The 27,542-nt window shown below is 41.0% G+C and overlaps 3 protein-coding genes across 9 annotated transcripts in view; all 3 read left to right on the top strand.

Moving 5' to 3' along the window:
• Positions 1 to 326: 326 nt before the first annotated feature.
• Positions 327 to 8,156, top strand: acot9.1 (acyl-CoA thioesterase 9, tandem duplicate 1). 2 transcript variants are annotated; one of them, XM_072378670.1, is made up of 16 exons: positions 327 to 502; positions 1,012 to 1,106; positions 2,338 to 2,364; positions 2,889 to 2,934; positions 3,682 to 3,852; positions 4,314 to 4,351; positions 4,446 to 4,529; positions 4,614 to 4,717; positions 4,822 to 4,895; positions 5,220 to 5,287; positions 5,367 to 5,478; positions 5,767 to 5,857; positions 6,062 to 6,147; positions 6,241 to 6,328; positions 7,146 to 7,296; positions 7,671 to 8,156. In XM_072378670.1, the coding sequence occupies exons 1-16, from the start codon at positions 486 to 488 to the stop codon at positions 7,724 to 7,726; spliced, it is 1,308 nt and encodes a 435-aa protein (XP_072234771.1). In that variant the 5' UTR covers positions 327 to 485; the 3' UTR covers positions 7,727 to 8,156. The 2 variants fall into 2 exon arrangements, with proteins under 2 accessions (XP_072234771.1, XP_072234772.1); XM_072378671.1 differs by lacking the exon at positions 2,338 to 2,364.
• A 584-nt stretch (positions 8,157 to 8,740) lies between these two features.
• On the top strand, positions 8,741 to 18,788 carry pdha1b (pyruvate dehydrogenase E1 subunit alpha 1b). 5 transcript variants are annotated; one of them, XM_072378031.1, is made up of 13 exons: positions 8,741 to 8,887; positions 9,985 to 10,005; positions 11,265 to 11,357; positions 12,921 to 12,986; positions 13,618 to 13,791; positions 14,370 to 14,496; positions 14,584 to 14,675; positions 14,798 to 14,890; positions 15,328 to 15,483; positions 15,848 to 15,919; positions 16,560 to 16,627; positions 16,739 to 16,847; positions 17,072 to 18,788. In XM_072378031.1, exons 1-13 carry the CDS (start codon positions 8,828 to 8,830, stop codon positions 17,234 to 17,236), a joined length of 1,296 nt encoding a protein of 431 aa, XP_072234132.1. In that variant the 5' UTR covers positions 8,741 to 8,827; the 3' UTR covers positions 17,237 to 18,788. The 5 variants fall into 5 exon arrangements, with proteins under 5 accessions (XP_072234132.1, XP_072234130.1, XP_072234131.1 ...); XM_072378029.1 differs by having other exon boundaries at positions 11,265 to 11,420; XM_072378030.1 differs by lacking the exon at positions 9,985 to 10,005 and having other exon boundaries at positions 11,265 to 11,420.
• A 1,686-nt stretch (positions 18,789 to 20,474) lies between these two features.
• rps6ka3b (ribosomal protein S6 kinase, polypeptide 3b) overlaps positions 20,475 to 27,542 on the top strand; it is a 59,951-nt gene continuing 52,883 nt past the window's right edge. Inside the window, exon 1 of one of the 2 annotated variants that reach the window (XM_072378060.1) lies at positions 20,475 to 20,919. In XM_072378060.1, coding sequence (XP_072234161.1) covers positions 20,857 to 20,919 — 63 coding nt within the window. In that variant the 5' untranslated portion in view covers positions 20,475 to 20,856. The remainder of the gene's footprint in view (positions 20,920 to 27,542) is intronic. The other variant, XM_072378059.1, reaches the window with a different exon arrangement.

Genomic DNA, 27,542 nt, shown 5'->3' with positions numbered 1-27,542 from the left:
AATATATCCCCACCTTCAATCACTGAGCCACCACTCAAACTGTTTAAAGCCTTCTTGGGGAGGCTCACCTGAAATTTAGAAGACGACATTTCATAAAAAGAAACCACCATAATGTTTAATTTCATGGGAATTTTGAAGTTTGTTTCATGGAAGCAGCGCGTATTTAAACTTTTGATTACTAAAATTTCTCAGCAGCTGCGGATTTTTCCAGGTTGGAAGGCTCAAGAAGTGCCTGACAGGCTGCACTTAGGATGGAAACCCTACGTACAGCGTGAATCAGAGCGTCTGCGTCATTAGCTCATGGGCGGGATTACGTAGCAACACGGAAACTGCCCAGTGGTTTCGCCAGTTTATCATATCTCCCGGCACCGTTCTCTCTCACAGAAAAAAAGCAGTGATTTTCTCCTCTAAGCCCAACTCAGCTCAGCTCAGCTCACCTGCTTTGTGTGGACCCCCGAACATTTGACTCCATCAACCCGGACAACATGATGCTGTCACCGAGGTCAGTGTGGTTCAGATCATGCCTGTGCAGCCCACCACGGCAACGCTAACATGTTCACAAATCGGCTTAATAACGCCAGGATCCTTGAAGCAACCATATAAACTATCTGTGACAGCGATGTGCCATTATGTGATGTCTTATATGACTTAATGCTAAAATAATAATGAAGTCAGCTCAACCTGGGAGCGGCCAGATAGACCCTGATAGGGCGGGAGTCACCGTGTACACTGAGGGTGTGTCGTGTTCAGTACATTAACACCACATAGAAATGTACTTTAACACACAGAGGAGAATCTGCTCAAGCAGGTCTTTTATTTTGAAGCTTTAATTGAACTGAAGCAGTTTTACAGAATACAGGATTTATTGTGAGTCTGTTGTTTCAGCCTGGAGCTGCAGGGCAGGATTATAACACATCAGCTGATCAGTTATAATTAAAAGAAGGGGATGCCTGTGGATGGAAATAGACTGCTTGTGGCTAAGGTTACTTTTTGTTTGTCTGTGGTCTGCAGGTTGTTGTTGCTACGGACGGCTGCATCCGTGAGGAGCAGGTCTCTCTGCACAGGTGTACCATTAAAACAAGGCAAAGCGCCCGACATGATCGAGGGTAAGAAAGCAAACACATCTCCTTTTCTGTTTAAAGAACCCCCCAATTACCAACATAATTCCTCTGTAAGCAGGTCAAACAAGAAAACAACAGTGCACAGTGGAGGGTTGGATATTGAATGTCGGGGAGGGTTATTTCAGTACATCAATGCACATACTTTTATGTATTTTTTCTGTATTTCAAGTTTTATTTTAGCTTGATTTAACCACCAGTTTGTGCATCAATAAACACTTTATAGCCAATAATGATTGAAAAATGCAGGGTGGAATTAAGACAAAGATTAAGATTTATTGTATGCTTTTCATTGAAAACTGGAACAGAACATACAGAAGTGACCCTATTTTCTTGATACCCCTAATCTCTGGAAACAGCCAACATGAGGGTCAAACCAGATACGGCTAGTGGAGAAAACTCACGCTTGTGGAAACAAATCTTATCAACTGATACATTTTTAGAAATGAAGGCGAACCAGCGGGAGAAGAATCCTTTTAAATCCAAATGTGATCTTGAGTTTCTCAAATAGCAGCAGATCAAATAACCTGGTGTGACCTCCACTGAGATGATGTTTCCTTGATATTTACTCCAAATAACAACTAAAAAGTTCAGTTATTGAAATGTGTAACTAAACAACTAAAATTCTAGTAAGTATTCAGATAAACTTACAAGATCCTGTCCCTTCTTTCATATTTTTCGTTTTATATATATACATACTTGTGTTTAGTCTACAATAAACGCGTATCCATAAATATATACATCGACATTAATACATTTATATATTGTATTTTTCAGTTGGATGTGGATGTTGTTTCTGACAAATGGCTTCAAACTAAAGAAACAAACATGGAGGATTTTTCACTTTCACACTGATCCTCTGCACAGCTGTCCGAGGACACATCAGTCATATGTAGAGGAGTAATCATCGACAACATCTTATAATGGCTTATATATCCTAAAGGAGAAAAGTCCTCCTAAAATGTGATGGAGATGTCCACAGCCGGTCCTCGAGAGCCGCTGTCCTGCAGGTTTTAGATGTTTCCCTGCTTCAACACACCTGATTCAGATCAGTGCGTCCCTCCAGGACCGGCTTTGGGCATCCCTGACATAAATCCTCCAGATTCAGTTGTTTACGTTGAGGTTTTGTCTCCTTCAGATGTTTAATGTGTGTCACGAGTCATTTGTCGCCCTCTGAGCCCTCATCCTGCATGTTTTAATCATTTTTGTTTCTCTGCAGGAAGCCCACTTTTACACGTGTCAAATGGTGTGTGTTGGTAAACCAAAACAAATCTAAACTGTCTGAAACTCATTAATCCACTTTTAATTAGCTTTAATCGCACTCTGTTTCTTCCTGCATGTTTTAGCACTGTGAACCCGTAACACCTCGTTTCAGCCTTTTCCGTGCACCTCTTCAGTCTGTTGGTACGTCTGGACTTTACGCACAGTGACGTCTCCTCTGGCAGAGATAGACCCTCCCTCCTCTTCCTCCCTCTGTGGCTTCAGTATTGTTTCATATTGTCTCACTGTTTAAGCCTCACGGAGCTGCATTTACAGCTCCCAGCAGATAACTGCACTTCTGTGAGTAGATGTTTAGAATTCAGGTCTTGAGCCGGCTGGAGGCTCCGGCTGTAAACAGAAGCAGAATCAGAGTTTATCCCACAGCTGCTCTGAGGCAGAACTCCAGCAGAGACAGAATGAAACAATCGGCCTCGACTCCCTGTTTTTATCATCGCTCCCCTGCATAGATGTGAGGACGCGACATCTGACTGTTTTGTCTCTGCTTTTCAGTGCGTAACAGGCTGAGAGAAATCGTGGGAGCTTCCACAAACTGGAGGTACTGGACCGTGCGCTTATGTGCGTCCTCGTGTTGTTTTGGTGCCTCACTGATGTCGTTAACGTGTCAGAGTTTTTAAAAAGTAGACTTTAATATGTTCATACTCAGCCTATAGTTCCACATTGTTGCTCTCATTTTCAGAAATCAGAAATAGCTTTATTTCGCCAAATGTACAATGTACACAGGAATTTGACCTGGTAACAGCACCACAGAGCAATAAGATAACAACTTAGAAATAACAATAAAAATATGGTAAATATAAAAATATGTACAATTTGAATGAATTGGATTTTTCAGAATGAAATACAGTTAGTATTGTAAAAATATGACCTTTTTATCATAATCTTTTCATGTCATATTAAATCTTTAAGCGATCTTCACTGTATCCTAATGTCATGACATGCTGTTGTCAGGTTGGACTTTTATGCTTATTGCATTACATAAATATTGTTTTATTGTCAACTGTAATGCGGAGAAGATGCTTCTGCAGTTGTTCTGGTTAAATTATAACTTCTGGTTCTTAAAAAGATACAACTGCAAAAATCCCTAATTCCTCAGTTTTTCTTTACATTACACTGTATATTTTTCTCTTTATTGAATCATTCGTAAAATAATGTCTAAAGAAAATACAGAGAAAGTGACACAGGCCACGACTGTAAAGATTATTTAGAATGACAAAAAGAACAAATCCAGGCAGTTCTTCTTCAGTGTTATATTTAGAGACATTTTCCGTTACGTCATCCACAGTGACCATCAGCAGGCCATGGCAGAGCGAGTCTCGTTGTCGTCCATGTTGGCGAAGTCTCAAAGCGACCTTCCTGCTAAGAGGATGAAGGACAGCTACCTGGAGGTTCACCTGCCTCTCGGCTCCGAGCCACAGCTCAGGGAGAAGTACCTGACGTACCACAACACTGTCAGGTAGATGCACTCAAACGCCTTCCATCCTATCATCCATCAATCCATTCATCAGGGTTGCGGGGGGGCCGGAACTTATCCCAGCTATAATTGGACATCAGTTTGGAATCATCAACTAACCTAACAGCAGCTAACTTGAACTAATGGGATCAGAGGCGCTCCTCTGGAGACTGAGACGTCTGCTGTGAGATTCTTCATCTTTAAAAGCACAGCACAAGGCCCAGACTGCCCTAATCTGATCACTCTGTCCTAATTAATAGCTTACAGAGCACTTCATGAAATGAAAAATACTTCATGCATCCCAAAGGGAAATTATATAATTAGAATCCATTTTGAATTTGCAGAGTTGTGAACTTGTGTTCCATCTGTGATGCATTCATTCACTTATACTGAATTAGTTCACTTGCAGATTGAAATAATCCCAGATGTCCTTCTTACTCTAACTGATCTCATGTCTCTCTCAGGTTTGGCAGAATCCTGGAGGACTTGGACAGTTTGGCAGGTATCGGTCAACACAAAAGATTTCTGTTCAGATAAGACAAGGACCTCCACACGATCAAACACTCATGAAAGTTTCCTCCTCCTCTTCCTCCCAGTCCTCATCTCTTACTCTTACACCTATAATCCGGAACTAAAGAGGTCTCCGCTGTCTATTGTCACCGCGCTGGTGGATAAGATCGGTGAGCGTCTGCAACACGCCGGGATGATCAGATTTTGTTTTGTGTGGCTCTGAGATCGTTTTTTCCTTTTCTTTTGTGGCTCAGACATGAGGCAGCACATCATCTATCCTGACTGCGACATCAAGTTCACGGGTCGTGTGACGTGGGTGGGGAAGACGTCAATTGAAGCAAAGATGCACATGTCACAGGTAAACACACACAAACTCAAATGCTCAGTGTTATGTTTATTTCTGCTTCTTTTAAAGAAAAAAAACCCTCCTTGACTATAATGACCGACTTCCTCCTCCTGCAGTACCGTGATGGAGCGTATGCCCCCATTCTGGATGCTACATTTGTCATGGTGGCTCGAGATCCAGAGAACAAAAGGTAGAGATTTAAGAGCTACTGTTACTATTTATGGTGCAGATTCTGTATTAAAACCTGTGGTTTCTAACCTTTTTTTTCTTTCACAATAAATCAAAGCTAATGACAGATTAATGACGCATAAACAAAGTTTTCCACTCAGGCTGGATAGGTTCAACAGAGAAGCAACGTGATCTCAAATCTGACATTTGATATTAAATGCACACAAATAAAGGTGTTTGCTTCACTGTCTCTGAGGTCGGGCTTGTTTTTCTGAGTAGATTAAACTCCTAAAAGTCACGTTCAGTCACAAGCCTCAGGCCGCTTCTGTGTCTCACCTCGTTTTAGGGCAGCGTTTGTAAATCCGCTGAAGCCCGATGGACCAGAGGAAGAGATGCTCTTTCAGGAAGGAGAAGGTACGACTTTGTGACTCTATAACATGAGGTAAATATGCTTTTAGTATGCCAATCTGGTCCCTTTCTTCTGCATTTTCAGCAAATAAATCCCGCCGTGTGGAGCTGAGCACTGCATCGCTGCTGAAGGTCGCTCCCACAGACGAGGAGAGGAAGATCATACACAGTCTGTTTCTCAACACCCTGGACACAAAGTACGACTACGATATTATTACCTTTTAAGAGACAAATTCAGCTTCATCATATAACTTAGAAGTTGAGTAAAATTCTAAAATGTGCTGTGTCTGACATAGCCGCTGCTCGCAGTAATAGTGAGTAACCTTCTTCCTCTGCTCCGCCGTCGCATTCATGTCCAAAAACACTCTGTCTGTTACTCTGTTGCTGTACGTGCTTTTGGATCTTTTGTGTTAAGGATGCAACACCATTATAGAGATCTGTGTGTTAAATATTCCCTCTGGTACGTTTGTCTTCTGCTGTTTCAGCACAGTCAGTTTCCGCAGCCGACTTCTGCCTTCAAACTCTGTGTGGATGGAAGACGCCAAACTGAAAGGACTGGAGATCTGCCACCCTCAGGTGAGACAAATACATTTATTTTGAGTTGGTTTCCTGCTTCCTCGGCTCAATTGAAACACTTTCAAGCGTTCGCCTCAACCTTAAAACCAGCAGCCGCATTTATTAGAAGTTCCAGTCCAGTCATTTTGTTGAATTTTTCACCTATAAACAGCTTCATCTGGGAAACCTCACCAACCCTTCTCCCTTCTCTTTCTGTTTGATCAGGAGAGGAACATCTTCAACAGGATATTTGGAGGTTTTCTGATGAGAAAAGCCTACGAGCTGGGCTGGGCCAACGCCTGCTCCTACGGGTGAGAAATTTGGTCAAAAGATGATCTCAAAGAGAGGGATAATATTTAATTGAACCATAATTAAACACTGTGTGTGCTTATGGTGTTTTGCAGAGGATGTCGGCCAAGTCTGGTGGCTGTTGATGATATCCTCTTCCAGAAACCCGTGGAGATCGGCTCCTTGCTGCTGCTCTCGTCACAGGTCAGAAAAAGATCTCCATCTTTGAGGGAAGCTTCCTTTTAATTGTTATCAATTTAACTTTGTACTCTTTTAGGTGGATTTCTGGTTAGAGAGCAGCTGCTGAACATAGTTGAGTTTTTATCAGATAGAAAGAAAAACGTCTCCTTGAGGACACCAAAACTAGTGTGAAAAGAAGTTTTCGACTTCAAGCTAAACGTTATTAAGGTAATTTAATGTTCAACCCAAGCTGCTTTCTAAACCATTATTTTTCTCTAAATTCATTATGGTCACACAAACAATATTCCAGTAAATGTCTGTTTGCTCTCTAACTCGTTCTGTCAATATAAATGTTTACAGCTTCATGTTCTTTAAAAGTAAAACCCTTGAACGTATCCTTCAATTTGATTGAAATAACGAGCGTTACAAAGAGCAGTTTGAGTTGCGGAGCCAGATTTTTAGCCACTTAAACGTGAATCAGTTGATTTAGAGAATAATCAGTCATTAAAAACATAAGTAAGCATGTGTCCTGACTGACCACGTGTGATCAGATCTCAGTCCCCTGCTCTGTATGCAAATAAACACGTGACCTGCCTCACAGTGTATGTAAAAAAGCACTCAGTGGCTGAACTTTATTGAGACATGAACACACTTCAGAATCACCTGTGTCGCATTTATTGCTGAATCATCAACAATAAGCTGAGACATTCAGAACCTTCTGTTCACATCTTGATGCATTCAGTCCATTTTCAGTGCGTTAGAAATGTTCTGTGATCGGATCAGTCAGGACGCATGTAGGCACCATATGTGATGTATCTGCGTGTGTCTTTGTGCGTTTCAGGTGTGTTACACACAGGGGAAGTACATCCAGGTCAGAGTTCACAGCGAGGTGTATGACCCGCTGACACGGCAGCACAACACCACCAACGTCTTCCACTTCACCTTCGTTTCAGACCGCGATGTCCCCAACATCGTTCCCAAGACGTATGGAGGTGAGACGCTGCTCTTGTGAACAAACTAATGTTTTTTTTCTTTTTCTTTTTTTATTGTATTGATAGGATTTTCTCGTGGTGCTTCCCAGTTGACCGGGAGTAGCTTAGCTTGCTCATTTACTCCCTCATAATGCTGAAAATTTAATGGGGGCTCGAGTCCCTGTACTTATGTTTTAGCCATGCTGAAGAGTTTAATAGTTAAAAGTACAATCTCCCTTCCTATAGGTGACATGTTAGCTTTCTGCACTTCATAGATAATGTGAATTCTGTTGTTTGAGCTAAAGTAAACAAAAAAGAACATTTTTGTGGATAAAAAGTCTGTGTCTGTAACTGACCAGCTTGTGTGTGGTTTTCATGTGTTGTGTGTCTGACAGAGTCTATGCTCTATCTGGATGGGAAAAGACACTTTAACCAAACAGTTGAGGCCTGAGATCCATCCAAGATGCGCCTGCCAAAGCCTTTCACCATCTGAGGAACAAGTCAAAAGAGTGTGTTTGTGTCAACTGGGAAGAATGAATGCAGTTAACTTTCTTTACATCATTTTTATACCTCGCTCTTTGTTTGATTACTTTTACTGTATTTGCTCTGGAGGTTTACACTTTAGTGTCTTTGATGCACAACAAAAAGAACATATTTATGACAGGTGACAGGAGGAAATTAAGTTAAAGCTCCTGCTATTGTTATAGTCTCATATATTCTTACTTATGTATGCATGATGTTACAATATGTTACATATTTTTACTGTCACTTACTCGCACAAATTGTTTGACTTTACTTCTTCTATGGTATTTCTGAATGTATCAGACTGCTGCAAGAGGGACCAGGTTCAAGGCTTTTGCTCAAATAAATATTTATCTCAACTTTGCCGTTTTCCCTCCAACTTTAATAATTGCTATTCCGTGCCGTTTCATGTATATTTTCTGGCTAATTTTTCAAAAGAAGAACATAAAATTTTATCAGATTTGCCTTGTTTATGCTGATTTTATGGTTTTATACTTGTATGTACATGCTTTAACCATGTAAGACAAATATATTTTTAAAAATGCCTTTAGAAACTACAGTGATTTCTGTAGCTGTTTTGTTTGATAATTTTGACAAAGTCATATACAATCAGCCAAATTTGACATACAGTGTTGCAAAAATTCTGGTGTCAGGCGTTTTTCTTTAATTTTCTTTAAGAATTTAAGAAGTCCATGCTAAATTTCTAATTTACCTTTTAAAATGTAAAAGAATTGTCACTTTTATTTGCATCGATTTACTCCCACAGTTTATTTTTTATTGTATTACTTTAAAAGCACTACTAGCTCTCATTAAAATATATTTTTTATCTTTAAGTTTTGAGACGTTGTGATTTTTGTTTTTAATTTAAAATTATGGGTTGTGCGCGCTCTGGCTTTAAATACCGAGCGGAACGGATATTTCAGTGCTCATTGCTAATCGGCGTCAATTTCCGGACGGACACTAACGGGGAATAAGGAACTAAACGGCTGTTACATTAATCCTCTTCAGAGTCAGGTCGTTATTCTTTAGCATGAAAAGCATGTTGGCCATTATCTCTAACGCACTTTGTAGGATCACTGGCAAGAATGTGGTGAGTGGTACGGGGTTAAAGTCGAACTTTTCTGAGCGGAACCGATTCATGCTAACCGCTAACTGGCCTCGTATTGTTTGCTTGGGGCTGACCTTGTGCGTATCAGCTAACGTTAGCTCTGTCGGCTATCTTAGCTCTTGGTTTTCCGTTTGCACGTTATAATGGGAAATCGGGTTAGCTCGGCTCATTAATTGTTGACTGACTAAATATTTGAATGCGTTTTTTGCACGTTTAAACGGTGAAACCCGAGGGCTTACACTGCGACATCACGGTGTCTACATTTTCATCTCTAACAGAACTATTCTGGTTTTGTGATTGTGGTGGTTTGTCTTCCTGAAACAGCACAGCAAGCTTGTACTGCTACAGATTCACTGATATGACTGGTTCATTATTCAGAGTTTAGTTCTCTTCACAATGCTGAAGTTAAATTGCTTCAACTCTAAACAAAACATACCACGAAAGCTTTAAGTTTTAAGCGAAAGAAAGTAACTTTCACATAACTGCACAGAAGTCATGAATCGCACCTAAATTCTCTATTCGTTTTAAGGAATGAGGGAGAAAGGGGCGGCGATTTATTAAAACACGAGAAGCATCTTCAAGGACATGGATCCTGGCTGTCTGCGCACATGGATCTTAATGAGCAGGGTTTTGTTTAATCGTGCTCCAGTTAAAAATCACTTAAGACTCAGTAGAATCAGTTAAGACTCGAAAAAATCCGCAGATATGAGCAGTAAACCTCAGATCTTAGGGAAGCATATCAGTGCATCTCTATCAGTAAGCAGGACCGGCAGCAGCATGAGTTTGTGTTGTGGTGTCTCTGTGACAACAAGTTCCTACAGACACTCAAAAGAAACTTTAATGCCTAAATTTAGAGTAATTTTCATGTTTTAACCTGTTTTTTTTAAGTCTCTTTTTGATCTTAAAAGATAAACTATCAGAAGTGACTAGAGGAACCTTGCTGTTTTACTGCCAGCTTTAACCCTCCCACCTCCTGCTTTACCGCCTGCATTCTTCACAAACAAAACATTCAACAACCCCTCTTTATTTGTTGCTTTTCTCCCTCCTCTCCTCCTCTCCTCCCCACACCCGAACCCTAGGGAGCCCAAACTGTATCGGAGGTAAGCAGCTGCTGTTTGTCTGTAAGCCTGACCCAATCTTCCTTCCCCCTGCAGAGATGACGTTTCCCAGGGAGCATATGAGGGTCAACTGAAATAAATCGCCATAAATTGATCTTAACTTGACTTTCCACATGTTGGTGAAAACAAATGTCATTTAAAGTGCTACTTACATACTTTAATCTTGTGTTATTTTCTTTTACACAGTCAATTTAACCAGTAGGATGTTTGTCCTCTGCAGTAGCTCAATTATCATTCAGCTTTTCCAGCGATATTTCACATCAGCACAATGTTTCTGCAGTGAATAACACAATTTCTGGGTAAAATATGTGGCTACCACGGACATTTGGTTCGGATCTAGTTGACTTTTCTAATATGTATGGCTTAAAATAAAGTTTGCCTCACAAAAATGGTAAAAACAGTGTAGTATGCTCAAACTGGAGACATTAACAGGCCTCTAAACCAATGAAATGAGCTAAAAATGTATTAACTCTGATGTGAACATATTTCTAATTTATACATCTTAAACATTTCAGTTAATTTAACACCAAATCTTGTCAGATATGTTGTTTTAGTTGCTTTTGACTGTTTAAAAACAAAAATATGATCAGTTTGCTGTCATCAGATCATCCGTTTTAGTTTTGTTTGTTATTTTTAACATAGAAAAATAAAGATGCATCTTGAGGGCGCAGAGCTAAACTGTCTCTAAATGAGATATTATACCAATATTGATCATTCCAGTGATCGCTTTATAATACATAATGTATAGAAGTCAGAGGGGCCATGACATAAATGTCCCAAACTAAAATTGTTTAGTTTGTTCCACATTTTTGTCAAACTCAGAATTGTTTAATCAACTTTTTTTTTTCTTCTTAGAAAAATTGCAGATTTAAGATGATTTAAATACTCACAGCAGCTTAAATTCGATTATATTGTCAAGAAAACAGGTGAAATCCTGTTGATTATTGCTGACTTGAGACCTGATTGATCATGTTGTTTCGGTTCTAATCTGCGAGGGAATCTGCTGAAACTGCAGATCTAAAGTTGTGCTGGTTGTGAAGTATCGGATCGGTACCAGCTGAGCTGGTACCAGTCTCCAGGTTCCTGCTGTGTGTTTCTCATCATTTTAGACTCCAGTCGTCATGTTTGTCTCCATCTAGTTGCTTCTGCTGTTTCACCTGTAGACGTCCCCTCACCTGTAGCCTCTGTAGACCACCTCTGGCTGTGCTCTGGTCTGATTGGTTGGCTCCTGTGTTCCCCAGCTGCTGATTGACCTGTCAGAGTACGTCAGTCTAACATCACCGACGGCACCTGCCTTTGCACAGACCCAGCGGCAACCACCTAAACCACCACCAGTCAGTACTAGAGCGTCTGCTGCACAGTTAGTTAGCGCCCAGACCGACCAGCTAGACGGACCAGTAAGGACTCGTTTAGCATCCCCGTGTCTGTCTGCTCACTAACAGGGCTGGGGAACCTAACCAGAGCTTTTTGCTAGGCTTCTTGGGTAATTTAACACTTCTGGTGGATGTATGGAGTCACTAACTAAACATTTTGAAGATGGGATTTAATAACTTGCTGGTAAAAGCACGACTGGAGTTTGCTGACCAGTCGGTTTATTTGTCTTTTTTGATTTCTTTTCCCTTTTATTTCTGGATTGTTTTCTTGGTTTCTGCGTCCCGTTTTCTGAATCTATGTCTTTTCTTTGTCTTCTGTCCTAGATTTTTCTTTTTTCTGTCTTGCTGTATTTGTCAGCATTTTCATATTCTTCTATCATCTGTTTAGTTGCATTTCTTCCTTGATTTCTAATTTTTTTTTTTCCTGTATTTTTATTTTATGGATTTCTGTCTGCATTAATGTTTTTTTTTCCATCTTTCTTTCCATCTGTCTATTTCTCCTTGATTTCCATTTTTCTTTCTTAAGGCAACACTACAGAAGTCTGTGAACCTTAAAACTTTGTTATTCAGGCTATTTTTCTTTTGTTATTCACATTCCTGGGCCTTAAACTGCCCTGGAGTGCCCCGGGGCTGAGACACCTTTGGTATGCAGCCCTGCACCACACAGTTTTGCTTTATGGTCACTTAGCATACACAGCTGTAGGGGAGCCAAGAGAAAAAGAGGGGAAAAAAGGACAAATTCTCTAGTGTTACTTCCCGGTTCTGGTGGAGGTTTATTGCCCTTTAAAAGAGGTTGTTTTGTTTATTTTCCACCATCGCCTCATGCATGCTCAGGGCGGTGGAACGAAAGAAGTTTAAATGTGGTCTGTTGGTTTCCTTGGCGAGGAGACTTTTGGACTAAAGTTGCTATTTTAATAAAAAGGATTTTATTGGATTATGATTGGACTGTATCCTGAAAGTGCCTTGAGGTGACACTTGTTATTTGGTGTTCTATGAATAAAACTGACTCCAGTGGACAAAGATATTAAATTTGTCTTTGTCGGTCTGTGAACCAAAAGGACAGCATGATCAGTGACTCTTCTCACAACTAAACCTGTGAGCTGTTTTGTCTGATCATTTAAACAAAGGCTTCAATACAAGCTGTTAAAAATGTAGATGACTTCTGTCACTTTCATCCCGGTTTCCAGCTGGAGGAACTCTTCATTACTTAACTGTTCCATTTAAAATAAGCATTTACTTTTCCACTTCTTGTTCCTCTAAAACACCCAAATATTCAGTTTAACGTCTCACAAGAGAATTTTTTTTCTTTTAAAAACCACTAAAATAGCAAATATGTTATTAAGGTGACAGATGATTGGCTGATGTTGGTCTCCCACCCTGTTACTGAGCCAAACATTCAGTTGTAGTTAAACCAGCAGACCCACACCTGCTCCTTACTCTGAGGGAGGATGTCTTGTTGTGGAATAAATGGGAGCTTTAGGTGAGAACCCCGTTTGAGTTGACTGTGCCTGATGTGTTTTTCAGGGTGGCCGAGTCGTCGTCGCCCGCTCTTTTGCAGACTTCACTCCTCAGGCGACCTTTGACATCAAGGTGGGCTGAAATAACAAATTCAACTTTACTGCGTTGAGCTTAAAGTAAACCGAACTTAATTAATCCAAATAAGGTCCAGCTGAATAGTTTCTGTCTTTACCATTTCTAAGTGAAATGGTTTATTCTCTCAACCTCACGTGTTATTTGTGTGCATACAGGCCTCATAAACGGTAGATGTTTGCCTTTTGGATAGTTTGCAATGTAAGTTTGACAGAAAATCCCCCAAAAAAAGATTATATTGATTAAGATCCTCAGTCATCCAAGTCATGGTAATCATAAGAGCTTGAATCAGGGAAAAAGAAAATCCAAGTGCCACAGCACCTCAACCTTGATTAATTTTCTGGTGATGATTCCAGATTTATCAGTGATTATTATAGACTGTAGGGTATGAGGTTGTTTTTTATGGCTACAGACAGGGATTTAACCACAATTTGGGCCTCATAACTTGATCTAAGACCTGAAAATGACAGCGTTGATTTTGAAGTCTGACCCTAGCTAAAATCATGAATCACGCTCTGACCTTGAAATTGGCATGAAGAAGCTGTACTTTCTGCCCTGTAACAGAAACTATGCTGTTGTTGTTGGACATTGGATCAGGAAACTGTGTGATTTAGTGCTTTTTCTCCAGTAGAAATGCGACCTGCACCGCCTGGAGGAGGGTCCTCCGCTGAAGGCGGAGCTGACCAGGGAGCAGGGCCTGCAGTATTACCGCACCATGCAGATGGTGAGGCGGATGGAGCTCAAAGCTGATCAGCTCTACAAGCAGAAGATCATCAGGGGCTTCTGCCACCTCTATGATGGACAGGTAAACTGTCCACCCCATGATGCAACAGCTTGTAGAAGCACCTTTAGCAGCAGGAAGTTGAAGTAATGGTTTTTTGTGTGATGTTATCAGTCTCTCACATGATTGTGGAGGAACTTTGGCCCACTCTTCTTTCCAGCGTTGCTTCAGCTCATTGAGGTTTGCAGCATTGGTTCATGCACAGCTCTCTTGCACAGCCATGTTCTGTTTAAAGAGAAGAGGCTTTCTCTTGCAGCCCTGCCAAACAAGCCATACTTGTTCTGTCTTTTTCTAATTGTGCTGTCATGACCTTTAACCTTTAACATGCTAACTGAGGCCTGTAGAGTCTGAGATGTAGCTCTTGGGTTTTTGACCTTGAGGTGAACTTGCTGGGATGTCCATTCCGGGGAAGATTGACAGCTGTCTTGAATGTTTTCCACTTGTGAATAATCTTTCTCTCTGTAAAATGATGGACTCCAAATAGTTTGGAAATGGCCTTATAACCCTTCCCAGATTGATGAGCAGCAACAATTGCTTCTTTAAGATCATTGCTGATGACTTGTCTACAAGCTTGATGCCTAAAGTTCAGTCTTCACCCACAGGAAGCGTGTGCTGTAGGCATTGAGGCTGGCATCAACCCCACTGATCATCTGATCACAGCCTATCGGGCACATGGATACACGTACACCCGCGGCGTTTCGGTCAAGGAGATCCTGGCCGAACTCACAGGTGAGAGTAGTTACAGTCTGGACTTGTGTTGTTTTTTTTTTTTTTTATTTGTCTGAAGTGATGTTTCATATTTTCTGTCTTCCACAGGCCGTAAAGGCGGTGTGGCCAAAGGGAAGGGGGGTTCGATGCACATGTACGCTCCACACTTCTATGGAGGCAACGGCATTGTGGGCGCACAGGTAAACCAGCAACACATAGACGCAAATGTCACCTTTTCTTTTCTGGTTTTAAACACTTCCTGTTGGTTTGTTTCCAACACTGATGCAGTAACTTTTGAGTAACTCTGCTGTCAACTGTCCAGGTGCCTTTAGGGGCAGGTATCGCTCTCGCCTGCCAGTACCAAGGCAACAATCAGGTGTGTGTCACGCTCTACGGAGACGGAGCAGCCAATCAGGTGAGATGTAGATCAGAACAGTGGATTTGGAGGAGGGGCGTGGGGGGGTTACACATAGCAATAATAAAAAAAACATTAAAAGTTATAAATTATATAAAATTCTGGTGAAGCCAGTTTTATTCATTTTTTTTAGATGCATCTTTAGGGGTCATTGAAGGGTAAGGATATGGTAATTTTCAACTTTCTCACCCAAACTTAAAGATTATAGAAATGTTCATAATTCCCTCCACTTCGACTGAAGCTCCAGTTCCAGGAACTGGAAGCACCTCCGCAGTATGATGTTTCAGGGTGGTGTTCTTTAAGTGATGCAGTTTTTCAAGCTTTTTCTTTCATCAGAACAGAAACGCATCTTCCCACATGCTTTTTGGGTAACCTGATGAATTTTTAGGGAAAACTTAGCTGGGTGTGACATCTGTCATCCTGTCTGATCCAATCAGGGTCAGATCTTCGAGTCGTACAACATGGCCGCTCTGTGGAAGCTGCCGTGCATTTTCATCTGCGAGAACAACCAATACGGCATGGGGACGTCTGTGGAGAGGGCCGCCGCCAGCACCGACTACTACAAGAGAGGAGACTATATACCTGGACTCAGAGTGAGACACGAATGCAGAAATATGAAACTGTTTAGGTCTTTATTAGCTCAACCCCACAAATGTTTGATGTTGCTGGCTGTGGTTAAACTTGGCGGTCGTAGGCATCAGCTGCAGTGTGTCTTTTGGCCGTACGCTGCAGCTGGCCTGTACGGACCCAGACTATAACAGGAAGTGGACAACTGTCCATCCTGGCAGTTGCAGGTGTGAGCATTCATTCAGCTGTCTGATGCTCATGTATGATACTGCACACAAACCATTCAGAGGAACTGCAGCCCGAAATATCCTGATAATTTAAGATGTTCTGCAGCTGTTTGTGAGGAATGTCCATTTGGTGAGCTGGTGTTTCTTGTCCTCTCCATTCTAGGTGGATGGGATGGACGTCCTGTGTGTCAGGGAGGCCACAAAGTTTGCTGCAGATCACTGCAGAGCTGGGAAGGTGAGCTGAACTGTGTTCACATCCGAGATTCTCTCACATTAAATTTTCTTTCATTTTGAGGTTCCTTCATTTTAACATAAGGAACCCACAACTTTGGATGGATAAACGCATCACCACAAACAAAACATTTTATCCTCAAATGTTCCCCTGCTGATTTGCCCTCTTATCTCACTATTACAGGGATGAAGTGCAGAGTCGAATAATAAAGAAGCAGCTTTTTGTCTAATTGTGACTTATCTGACCCGACTACCAATCATTCTGAGCTAATCCGTCAGACGTTTTCTGGCTCATTGTTGCAGCAGGTCTGGTGTGGCAGGTTTAGACTCGGTTTAAGAACATTCCTCAGTGAACTGGACCAAAGAGTGTGATCAATCATTTCTAAAGGCAAAGGAAGCAGCTGCTTGTCTTAAATGAAGCCTTCACACTTCTTCTCGTGTGCCAGTCCGTGTCCAGGAAGTGACAGACTGCAGCCGATAATGGAAGAAAACAGTAAACCAGAGAAATAAATTAATCTAAGCAGACATTTAAAGGTTAAAGAGCTGGTTCTTTACTCTCTGCGAAGAGTTTGAGGCAGCAGCCCGAAATGTAGCCGCAGTAACGATGGCGTGAAATCTTAGAAGTGACCTGCTGTGTGTTTCAGGGTCCCATCGTGATGGAGCTGCAGACCTACCGTTACCACGGCCACAGCATGAGTGACCCAGGCGTCAGGTGAGTCATCAGAAAGCTTCAGCTCTGCGTTACGGTTTAGGAGAAAGGAGTTGGGAATGAGTGAGTTTTGTGTCTTCCTGCTTCTTTATAATGCGATGTGACCTCCTGCAGCTACCGAACTCGTGAGGAGATTCAGGAGGTTCGCAGCAAAAGTGACCCCATCTCCATGCTGAAGGAGCGCATGCTCACCAACAACATGGCGTCTGTGGAGGAGTTCAAGGTGAGGGCATCCTAAACAAACATGGAGTGTAGCAGGTTCACTGAGTTTCTGTTTCATTTAAGTCTGTTAACATGTTAACACACATGAACGCTTCAGACCAGCAAACTGACAAAACCTCTGATTTTTATAGAGGTGCTCACACCTACTGATGCATTCTGGGTAAAGGGTTTAATGAATGAATTTACAAGCTTCGGGAACTGATGGAATCATTTTTCTCTTGTCAGAAAATGGACGTTGAGATCCGTAAGGAGGTGGAGGAGGCGACTCTATTCGCAACCTCTGATCCAGAGCCGCCGCTGGATGAGCTTTGTAACCATATCTTCTCCAACAACCCGCCGCTGGAGGTCCGCGGGACACACCCCTGGTCCAAACTGAAGTCCGTCAGCTAGACTCAACCGGCTTCACACACAAATACACAAACTGTTCTAACCTTTGACATTAGAGTCCTTCCAGAACTAAAGAGGCTGCCTCACTGCACCCACACCTCGACCATAGATCTCGGCACCTTAACAGGACTCAGATTTTACCTGAAACCTGCCAGTATTATTTATTTATTTATAGTTCTATATAGAAATGTTTAAGATATTCTTCATGCTGTACATCTGGGCTGCCTGTTGTACCATCATGTTGTCAGAGTATGAGACCAGGAGACATTTTTCTGAGCGCGCTGAGTAAAACGCTGCAGAGCTGCACGACATATATGCACAAGACTCGAGTTTCACCTGTATGAGTTCAGTCTGACGACGTTTAAAACTGCTTCGAGAACATTTAGACACTCCTGACAACAAAGAATCACCGATTAACGTTTCATTGTCTTCTTCACCTCTGTCGTCTTCTCATGCAAGATTAATTTAAAAAAAAAACAAAAAAAACACCCCACCTGGCAAACCTTAGAGCTGTATTATTAAAGGAAATTACTGTATAAATTTAATAGGAGTTGGTGCAAATGTTGCCCGTACAAACAGTGATTCCAGCTTATAGTTAAGATTTTACAAGCTGTGAAAGAGATAAAACGTAACAGACGTAAAAAAAATACCTTAAATGAGCCGTCAAACCACATCCCAAAGGTTTATCTCAAAAGAAATCGCTCAAAACAGGTTGTTTTTTGGGTGGGGTGAAACATTTCACCTGGAACTTGGATGCTTCCTGCTTCCTGAGGGTGAAATGTAGCTGTAAATACTGCAGCTGTTTAGAGCCATCAACTCTGCTGGTCTCTTTAAGGTCCAATTCCCATGTGGAAACCATCCAGGTGGTGATCAGCGTGGTAACATCAGGGGTCATCGTTCATCAGTTCATGCTGTATTCACCAAAAATGAGGAGAGTTGTGCAAATGATTGTCTTTTAGGAATCTGAAATATTTTATGTTTCTGATTCTCCATTAAATGTGGTTTATTTCTACACACTGGAGAACGGTACAGACCACGTAAAACCCTGCAATGAGTGGCCGTGTCCAAGCTTTTTACTGGTACTCTTAGTGTATCCGCTGATAAATTGAGCTCCTGTCTGAGCTGTCCCAGCTGTCCCAACTCCCAACTTCAGTTTCCATCCAGCTGTGGAGAAAACTTTCACCTCCCAGCAGAGATTTTCCTGCTTAACTCGTAAAGAAGATGGAGATTTGAAGTGGTGGGTGGGTTAAAGAGTCGCAGGAAACCAAAGGTTCCTCCTGTTCTGGCAAACAAAAACACTACTTTACTTTTTAGTTTTTACAAACGAACTTCAGTAGTTTTATGAGTTGGATTACTTGAAACTCGGGTCTGTTGTCTGTGGATTCCTGTTTAACGTTACTGACCTTGTACAGATAAAGTTTTATTATTTATGACTGTTGAATGGTGTTAACTGACTGGATGTGAAGAGAAGTGGAGATGGTTTCTGTTGCTGTTGTAGAAATCCACCAGCCATAAGTCACTGTGTCCTGATATTTAATAAAATATTCAAGAAAAACTGGGTGTGGTTGTTCCATCATCTTCCTGTAGGTGTCACTATAAGGCTAGAAAATGTTTTAACTGCAGCCACAGGCTTAAAAAACAACAGGTTTATAAGGTTTATAAACAGAATGCAACATGATGTATTTTTGCCCTTTCATAAAGACAGATGAAAGTCTTGAGTTAAAACCTCAAACTTTAACAAAGCAGCAGAAAACCAATACAAACAAACTTTCAACATATCAAAACAAGTTTAAAGCTGCATCGAGTCATTTTTTTATAGTCTGACAAGATGGTTTCTGTACAATGAACATTTCAGTCAAGTGCAAACGTAGGAAGGAAAAAGAGATTTATCTAAAATAAGTCCAAGTTTCTTTATTCTTGACGTTATAAAGCTTTTCAGTTGTCGGACATTTGAAATAATACGAGTCCATTGGCTGAATGACCAATAATAAGACAGAAGAAACCTTTGTTTTAGTTGGATATAGATCGTTTTAAAGGATTTTCATAGAATAAATGACATTTAAACTCTTTTTTTCCAGTTTATTTGTATGTTTTTGATCTTATGAAAGATGTGAAACTTCAGCACTCCATGCACAGATGTGTTTTTAGTCCCTTTGTCGCTGTTTTTCCAGTCCTAGTTATTATTTTGCATGAATTCATGATGCTTTTGGGTGTATTTTATGTGATTTGGGGATTGTTTTTGCTTATCTTTGTGTCTGTGCCTCTTTTCTGCATTATTTAATTTTGCACCTTTTTGTGGTTGTTTTGCATACCATTTAGATAATTTTGTGTCTATTACTTTCCTCCTGTGGTTGTTGTAACTCTTTATTTTTATATATCTGTGGTATCTTTCGAGTTTTTATGTCATAGTAATATTTTTGTTACCATTGTTTGTCTTTCTGAAAGTTTTGAACAATTCTTTGACGTTTGTGCGTCTTTGAGGTGATTTTGTGGTTGTTTTTATATAATTTTACGTTGTTTTCACGTCCTTCTGTGTCTCCCTGTAGTTGCTTTCTATACAGTCTCTTTCAGATAATTTTTTTGTACCCTTAATGTATTTTTAATATCTGTGTAGTCTTTTTCCATCTTTGTCTCTGGGTTGTGTCTTTTTTAGGTAATTTTACATTTCTTTTTCATTTGGTGTCTCTTTCCAGACACTGCGCATCTCTGGGGGGATCTCTTTAACATCATTTTGTGATTTTTATCTCCCTGCGGTTGTTCAGCATCTCTGTTGTTGGTTTCTGACTCTTTAAGGTAAATTTGCATCACTTTATGATGATTTGATATAGTTTTCAAGTTCTTTTTTCAACTCTTGGTATTTTTTGGCTTTCTCGTTGGTCATTTTCTTTTTTTTTGTGACTTTGTAGTTCTTGAGTGTCTCTTTTTTGTCCTGAGTTGATGAAAAATTGTTGAGAAAATTGAGAATTTCCCCTTGCGGGATTAATTAATTTAAGTACTTTGATTTGAAATCCTTGTTTTCAAACTTGTAAATTCATACCTCTGAACATTGGACTTTTCCAAAACGATGAGTGGTATTAAAGGGAGGAACTGACCATGACTCATGCGGCATTTATCCATAAAATCAAAGCCTGCCGCAGATAAGCGCTGACTGGTCTTACCTCAGGATGCCGCCTCCTGTCGTGACGCACGCGTGACGCAGCGAACTGACGGACAGGTAAGCCGACACCGGCCGCCATATTGGGAAAGAGCGGAAGTGAGGGGGAGAGGTGGAGGGAGAAACAGTCAGATTAGTGAAGTCGATCAGTTTCCGAGAAAGGGCGTCCTCCTCGCTGCTTTTTCTCATGTTTGTCACCCCGGAGGAAGGGGCGGTCTCAGCGCCACACCAGATCCGGAATTAGCCCGTGTTCGCCCGGCTCCACTCGGTCGGATGGTTCGGTTCCAGCCGACGCAGAAACGGGGACTACAGGTTTAAAACATTCCCGAAGATTATAGTCAGGTGAGAAAGAAGAGCGGAAGAGGGAGACACCGGTTGGACTGAGAGTATCGACGGAAGGAGGGACGGTCAAAGCGCAGCAGAAAAGAGGAATACAAAAAGAAGAAGAGGAGGGGAGGAAAAGTAGAAGATGCCTCTGGCTCAGCTGGCAGATCCCTGGCAGAAGATGCCAGTGGGGGGGACAGCTGGAGAGGTGAGGCATCCACATGAACACCCAGACTTTGGTTTGTCCTCATGGCAGTTAGTCTGCAGCAGCTTTCAGGGCATGTTGTAAAATAACTCAGCGGGCAGGATGCAGAAGGCACGAGACACCCTCAAGTTTACTTTTCACAGCAGCTGCCACTCCTAAAGCTCCAAAATGGGATTCAATTACTCCTTAAAGTACCACTAAATAACTCTGGAGTGTGCAGAAATGTTGTAAGACGCAGTGTAGAAGTTGTAAAATTCACACTGAAGAATGTACAAAGTGCAATAATGTCACTACAGGCCTGAAGCGTGCGTTGAAGTCTCTTAAATACTGCCTGCGGTGAAGTTTCAGCGCTCAAACGAGAGATTAGAACTGTCACAGTGCAGGAATGTGACAACATGAGTGAAAACGAGATTCTTGTGAGAGCAGCAGCTACACCTGAGTCTTTTAGAAATATGTTATTTTGTTTTGATGCCAAAAAAAGCAGGAACTTAAATTTGGTGGAATTATAACAATGCAGGACTGTGCAAAAATCTTGAGCCACCCCTCATTTGTTCACGTGTTTACAGGGAAACAAGAAATGGGTGCAACGTGGATTTGAAATGTGTAAAATGATGAATTTAAATGCAGTATATAAGGCTAAAACAGCTTTAAAGTGAATATCTGCTCTGAGCTCCTTTATTCTTCAACACAGCCTGAACCCTCTTAGACAAGCTTTCTGTCATTTCTTTAAGGAGTCTTCATGAATTGTTCTCCAGGCTTCTTGAATAACCATCACCTCTATGTTTGGGGAAAAAAGATCTTCTGTCTTTTTGTTAATACAACTAAAGAAATACAAATGATGTGTCTTTGTGACAGGCTGCTAGTAACAAAGTGCCTAAAGATCCAACATAAAACTGCTTCTTTGCTAAGTTGTCTGTTATGTGTCGACACAACACTGGTTCATCCCTTGAGTTAGGAGCCTGCTTAAATGTTTCATAGGTCAGAGTTAAGTGGCTTAACAAATAAACAGATTCCTTTGAAAATGGTCAGGGACAAGAACTGGACTGAAAATGAGTGAAAAAGCAGCCAATGTCCAAAGAAAAACTTTGAAAGACCTTCAGAAAGCCTGGAGAACTATTGGTCAAGATCACTTTAAGATATTACAACAAAGTCTGGCTGCTTGGAAGGAAAATGTAAAGAAATGAGGGCTGGATCAGGAGTTTTGCACAGATCTGTACAACATAAACATAATAAAGTTCCCTTTAAATGTATTAAAGTAGTTTTACATGCAGACTCCTTTAAATGACTATGAATTTCCTACAAATCTCTTATCACAGAGCATGAAAATGTCAGCCAGGGTGCAGGGAATCCTCTTTAAAAGCTCACACATCAGCAGACTGCTGAGTGTCAGCAGCAAAAAATTTGATTAAAAAGCACTTTGAGGCATCTCAGTACACTCTGTGGAAGTAGCATTACAGGAAACAAAATACCTTAATGTTAGCTACAGGAACGTCATGGCTGTGTCTCGGTCTCATTCGACTCGTATAGATTTCTGATTAGTGGAGATGATCGTGAGCACGTCCACAGAATCGCCTTCATTTATAACCTCTTATTCTTTTCAAAGGTTTTTAATAGATTATTTTGTTTGTACAACAGTAGTGGAATAAAAAGAACCGGAGAAAGATGATTAATCAATCATCAACCAAAAGTTCATAATAACGACTGCCCTGGAAAGCACTAAAATCAATATTTGGTGCCATAAACGAGGCATGAATAGATCACCTATCAATATAGTCATGCGAGGATGTCTGCTGAGAGCAGATTGTAATAAAACTAAACAATCACTGACCTCATATACTGTCACTATCACAGAAAAATATTAAAAACAGTGATATCAGTTCTGATTAAAGTTCTAAACTACGACATGGTGTATTTTTGTTGAGGTGCTGAACTGTCGGACTTTAAAGAGTTTTATCTTCCCTTTTTATCGGTCATCGTACTGTTTATATTTGTTGTCTATGAAAGCGGGGGACGTGAATCGTGATAGTTCTTGGTCTTTAATTGAGTGTTTTTAAAGTAGAGTAAGCCACTTTTGTTTGGCTCTTTGGCGCCCTCCACAGTTTGTGGGCCGTAACGCCACTGACGTGAAAAGAAAGCTTCATCTGAGCCCCGCACATGCACAGCCACGTCTGTGAATTTATTAACATGCTTTAAAGGCCGACAAAGACACCACCAGAAGCCACTAAAAACTTTTAGGGACGATGCAGGGTAATGCTGCTGGGCCTAACAGGAATAAGAGCGCACATTTTTATAGACGATCATGCATGTGATTAACAAACACGCTCATGAAAACACAGCTAGCTTTTTCTCATTTACCGTTTCGAGGCTTTTATTTTACAGTTGAAAGGCTGCAAACTTCCAAGATTTTGGTGTAAAATTTGCTAAAATGGCTGAAATACTTTTCTGTTCAGAAGAAATTTCCGTGGTAGCCTGAAGCAGAACTGAGGCCTTAACTGAGGCTTCATCTCTGAGTCAGAGATGATATCGAAAAGGTTCGAACTTATGTTTCAACCTCTGATAGATATCATGACACGGATGTTGTGCTGTCGTGCATTTCCTGTTTTTTGACGATGCAGAGCGCTGACATTACTTATAACAGAAAGATTAGAGCAAAGATGGTTTAACGTTACAGTCATTGCAACAACCGCATCTCTTGGGAATTGATATCTCAGAATAATTTAAACATGCTCAGCCAGAACTGGTCAGTCTCTGCACTGTTTCAGTGGTAAAAAGATAACTAATCTAACGTCTGATTAGTCTGTGCGTTTTTTGTAATGAGTTTAATTCGTTCATGGATTTGAGGTAACCCCATTAATCCTCTTATTCTGAGCTGTTTTTTTTAAGTTTGTAGTTAAAAATGTACAGATTTATATGAAATGTGGCTGACATGTTGATTTTCACTCCTGAGGCGACTCTCTGTGGTTCTCTTTTATTTTCCCCGTGAGACATTAATGCAAATCTTCTTCTAAAAATATTGCTTTTGAGTCAACGAACGAGATTCAAGTTCGCAACCAAGCCCCAGCGCGACTGTTTTTCTTTTTCCTCTTCTTCCTCCTACCAGTTTGTATCTTGATAAAGATCAGGAGGCGGTGCTGCTGTAAACGCATGATTCAGGAAGAGCGTACATCTGTGTTTGCGTGTGTCCACTTCCTGTATGAGGTGTCACAAGCCTTTATGGAGAAATCTATGTGTTGCTCAGCAGGCAGATTGTGAATTGTTAAAACCTGACTCGCTATCAGCTCAATAACACGAATGACTGCTTCTCCTTTTCTGTCTGGCCTCCTAAACAAGCCCGTACCTGCTTTCAAGGTTCACTCATGGCCTCTTTTCGCCTCACTCTCTACCACGACAGGAGCGTGCTGCAGGCGCTCTGTTCAATAAACCTGACTTTCGACCTTGTGGTTACAGCTTTCAGCCTTTTGATGTGCAGCAAAGCATCTAATAGCTCAGCGTACGCAAAGCAGTGGGAGGTGGAGCTGTGGTGAGTTTGTTTGCCCAGAAGACTGGATCAGTCGGCTTGGAGCTGTCCGCTGGACAGAAACGTGTCTCGATGCACATCGTTGATGCTTTTCTCACAAAACCACAGAATGCACCAGAAAAGCTGGATGGAGATGCACATGTGTAATGAACTTTCCTCGGGGGTTGCAGCTAATTGTTTTCTTCTTTGCTGAGAAATTGAATGGCAAAACATCACATCTGATTTCCCAGAGGGGCAGTTTCACATCTTCCAATTGGTTGTTTGATTCAGTCGGCGGCACGAAGCCGAGACACTTTCAGTGCAATATCCAGTTCTCACTTTTCAAAAAGCCAAGAGGAGACAATTATTGCTCAGAAAGCTTGTGAAAAAATAATTAGACGTATCCCAGGCCTGGAACTTGCATCTACTTTCATTCCAAGTTATTGGTTTTGTTTAAAAAATGACAGAAAAATCGAAAATAATGCAACTTATTTTAATGGTGAAGCACAAACTGTCCGTCAGCATAAGACCGTCGTGAGCACAACTTCGCAGCATCACTTAAAATATTCAAAGTCGATCGACTAACAGTAATCGCACCTTTCGTTAAACCACGCAATATGTCACGTTTTGGGTGATGAACTTAATCCTCTTTGGCACAGTGGCACAAATCTCTGGAGGGATGTTTTCGGTTACTTTTACTGACCCACTCATCGTTTTTATTTTGGTCCTCTTTGGAAATTCTGTGTAATTTGAAGTGTGAGAACACGATTCATCCTGTTAGTTGGTATTTTGTTTTTACACCGTCACAGGCATCGGGGAATCCACCTGTAGCCGTCATCTCCCTGACACCTTCTGCACTCGATCTCCTCCATATCACTACACTTCCACCTCCGTGCTTTGCCATAAGGACGATGCATTCTGGCCCTGGGAGGTGTAAAGATTAACAGACAGAAATCAGAGCCTGACCTTAACACTAAAGGTGTAATTAGATCAGTAAGTGGATCCCTGGATTGAATTAAGTGGACCATAAATCAGTTGATTCCACCATTAATGTTTGCTGCACAGGTCAAAGCATCAGAGATGCAGAAATTAGTGTTAAAAGTAATATTTTAGCTTTAATCAATAGCCAATACCGTTTATTTTGTTTTAATTGGAGAGGAACCATGAAATAAGCATTTTTGAAACAAACTTCCAGCTCATCATCGTTTTTAAATGAGCGCACATCTATTCATAGCATAGAAATGTATAAAAACTTTATTGTAACCCATCAAAAGACGTTTAGCCTGTGAAACCAGCGATACCAGCTCAATTTTTTATGTCCAACAACATTTTTTGCGCCTAACTTAATGAAAACTAAATAAATCTTTTTATTTTCAATGCGATACACCCTGCACACGCCAGATAGATGTCAGCGGCGGCCATCAGTTGGTCTTTTCATGTTTGGAGACGCGCAGATTGCGGTCAACAAGCTGTTTGATGCCCTATTCTGATCTGGTGCTGAAAGTTGCAAATAGACCTGCTGTTGCCGGTCTGATGGCCAACTCTGACACAGTTTTCAATGCACCAACCAGTCTAATGACAAGGAGTGAAGGCTAGTACAGCACCAGGAGCCTGTACCACCGAGCAGGATTGGTTCAGCTCCAGATTTTTAGACTCATGAAGCTGGTTCACTTCTTATCACCATGGTGACTTACCCTGGAAACCTAAGAGATCGAGACAGGTAAAAGCACCGCCTCCTGACCAGTCACCTCTCTTAGAGACCTGGGAAATCAAATAGACTTTGGAATTAAAAGTGAAAGACTGAATATTCTGTTTGACTTTGACTCAGAAGCATCTTTATTCGAGACAAAGTGAGTGTTTCTGCATCCTAAAACAAGGATTGAGTCCTCTAAAGCGTGTTCCTGCTGACTTTTAAAGATTTGGAACCAACATTTATAACTTCATGAATCAAAATGATCATTTAAATAAAAAGATTTCATTACATGAGTGTGCAATGCATTCAATGACTTAATATTCATGTCCACATGCGTCTTATAAAGTGTTATTAGATTAGTTGAAAATATTAGACAACTAAACACCCTTTTGTTCAACATTTTAGAGCCTGGATGACAGAAAATAACAGCCAGAGTTAAATCTGACACAGCACCTCAGTATTACATACGTTTAATAAAAAATACACAATTATAAATCAGTCAGATGTTTTCATGCTGTAAGGACATGGCAGTGATATTGATTAGCTTATTAATCACATTGCTGGTATTCTTTTGTCCTTTTCCTTTTTCGTCTTGTTCCTTTCCTGTTTTGGCTGCAGCAGCTTCTGCTTTTCAGTGTGATTGATCGGTCAGCTGATGCCAACTCCACCTCATAAACAGAGTCGCTGATTGACTCACGCAGTTGATAACTGGTTTAGGAGATCTCTTTTTCAAGGGAGACCTGGGCCAAAATGCCAAAATGGCAACCGAAGAAGTTACAGTACAACAATGAATGAGGAGAGTAAAGCATAAAAATAATCATTAAGATGTACATAACTTAAAATCTGCAGACAGCTACACATACCAACCATTAATGGTCCATTAATCAATGCTCTAACGTGACTTTCAATATCAGACAACGTGACCAACACGTTCAGTTTCAGAACATCCTGCAGGCTGTTTCAAGTGTTGGGAGCAGAGCACTTAAAAGGCTGTTTCCCAAACTCAGTCCGTGCACAATAACATCAGATGCTGCCATCTCAGACTGTAACTATAACCGGCTCGCTGAGCAATCAAGGTGCACATATAGGACGGTAATTAACCTGGAATGGCTTTCTGAATGAACAGGTGCCAGTTCTGACTGAGCCAGACCTTGTATAGAAGGTAGAGTGATGAGTGAGGGCTTTACAGTTTGTTATCGACCTCGGAGCACTGCGATGCACCCTATCTAACATATGCAAATGGTGAACAGGTGCACTCACATGCAGTTGGTCACCATAATCAAGAAGTGGTTAAAATGTGCTAGAGATCAGTCTCCTTCTGGCCCGCATAACAAAGCAGGATGATAACAAAGATATTTAGGCCTTTTTCCAACGACAACTTAGCTAAAACTTGGTGAGGTCAGATATTATTCTAGTGTCTATTGCTGGATTTATTGC

This window comes from Leuresthes tenuis, unplaced genomic scaffold (genome assembly GCF_036924035.1).
Source record: "Leuresthes tenuis unplaced genomic scaffold, fLeuTen1.0.hap1 SCAF_24, whole genome shotgun sequence".
NCBI classification, from domain to species: Eukaryota; Metazoa; Chordata; class Actinopteri; order Atheriniformes; family Atherinopsidae; genus Leuresthes; species Leuresthes tenuis.
This window is presented reverse-complemented; position numbering and strand designations above follow the sequence as displayed.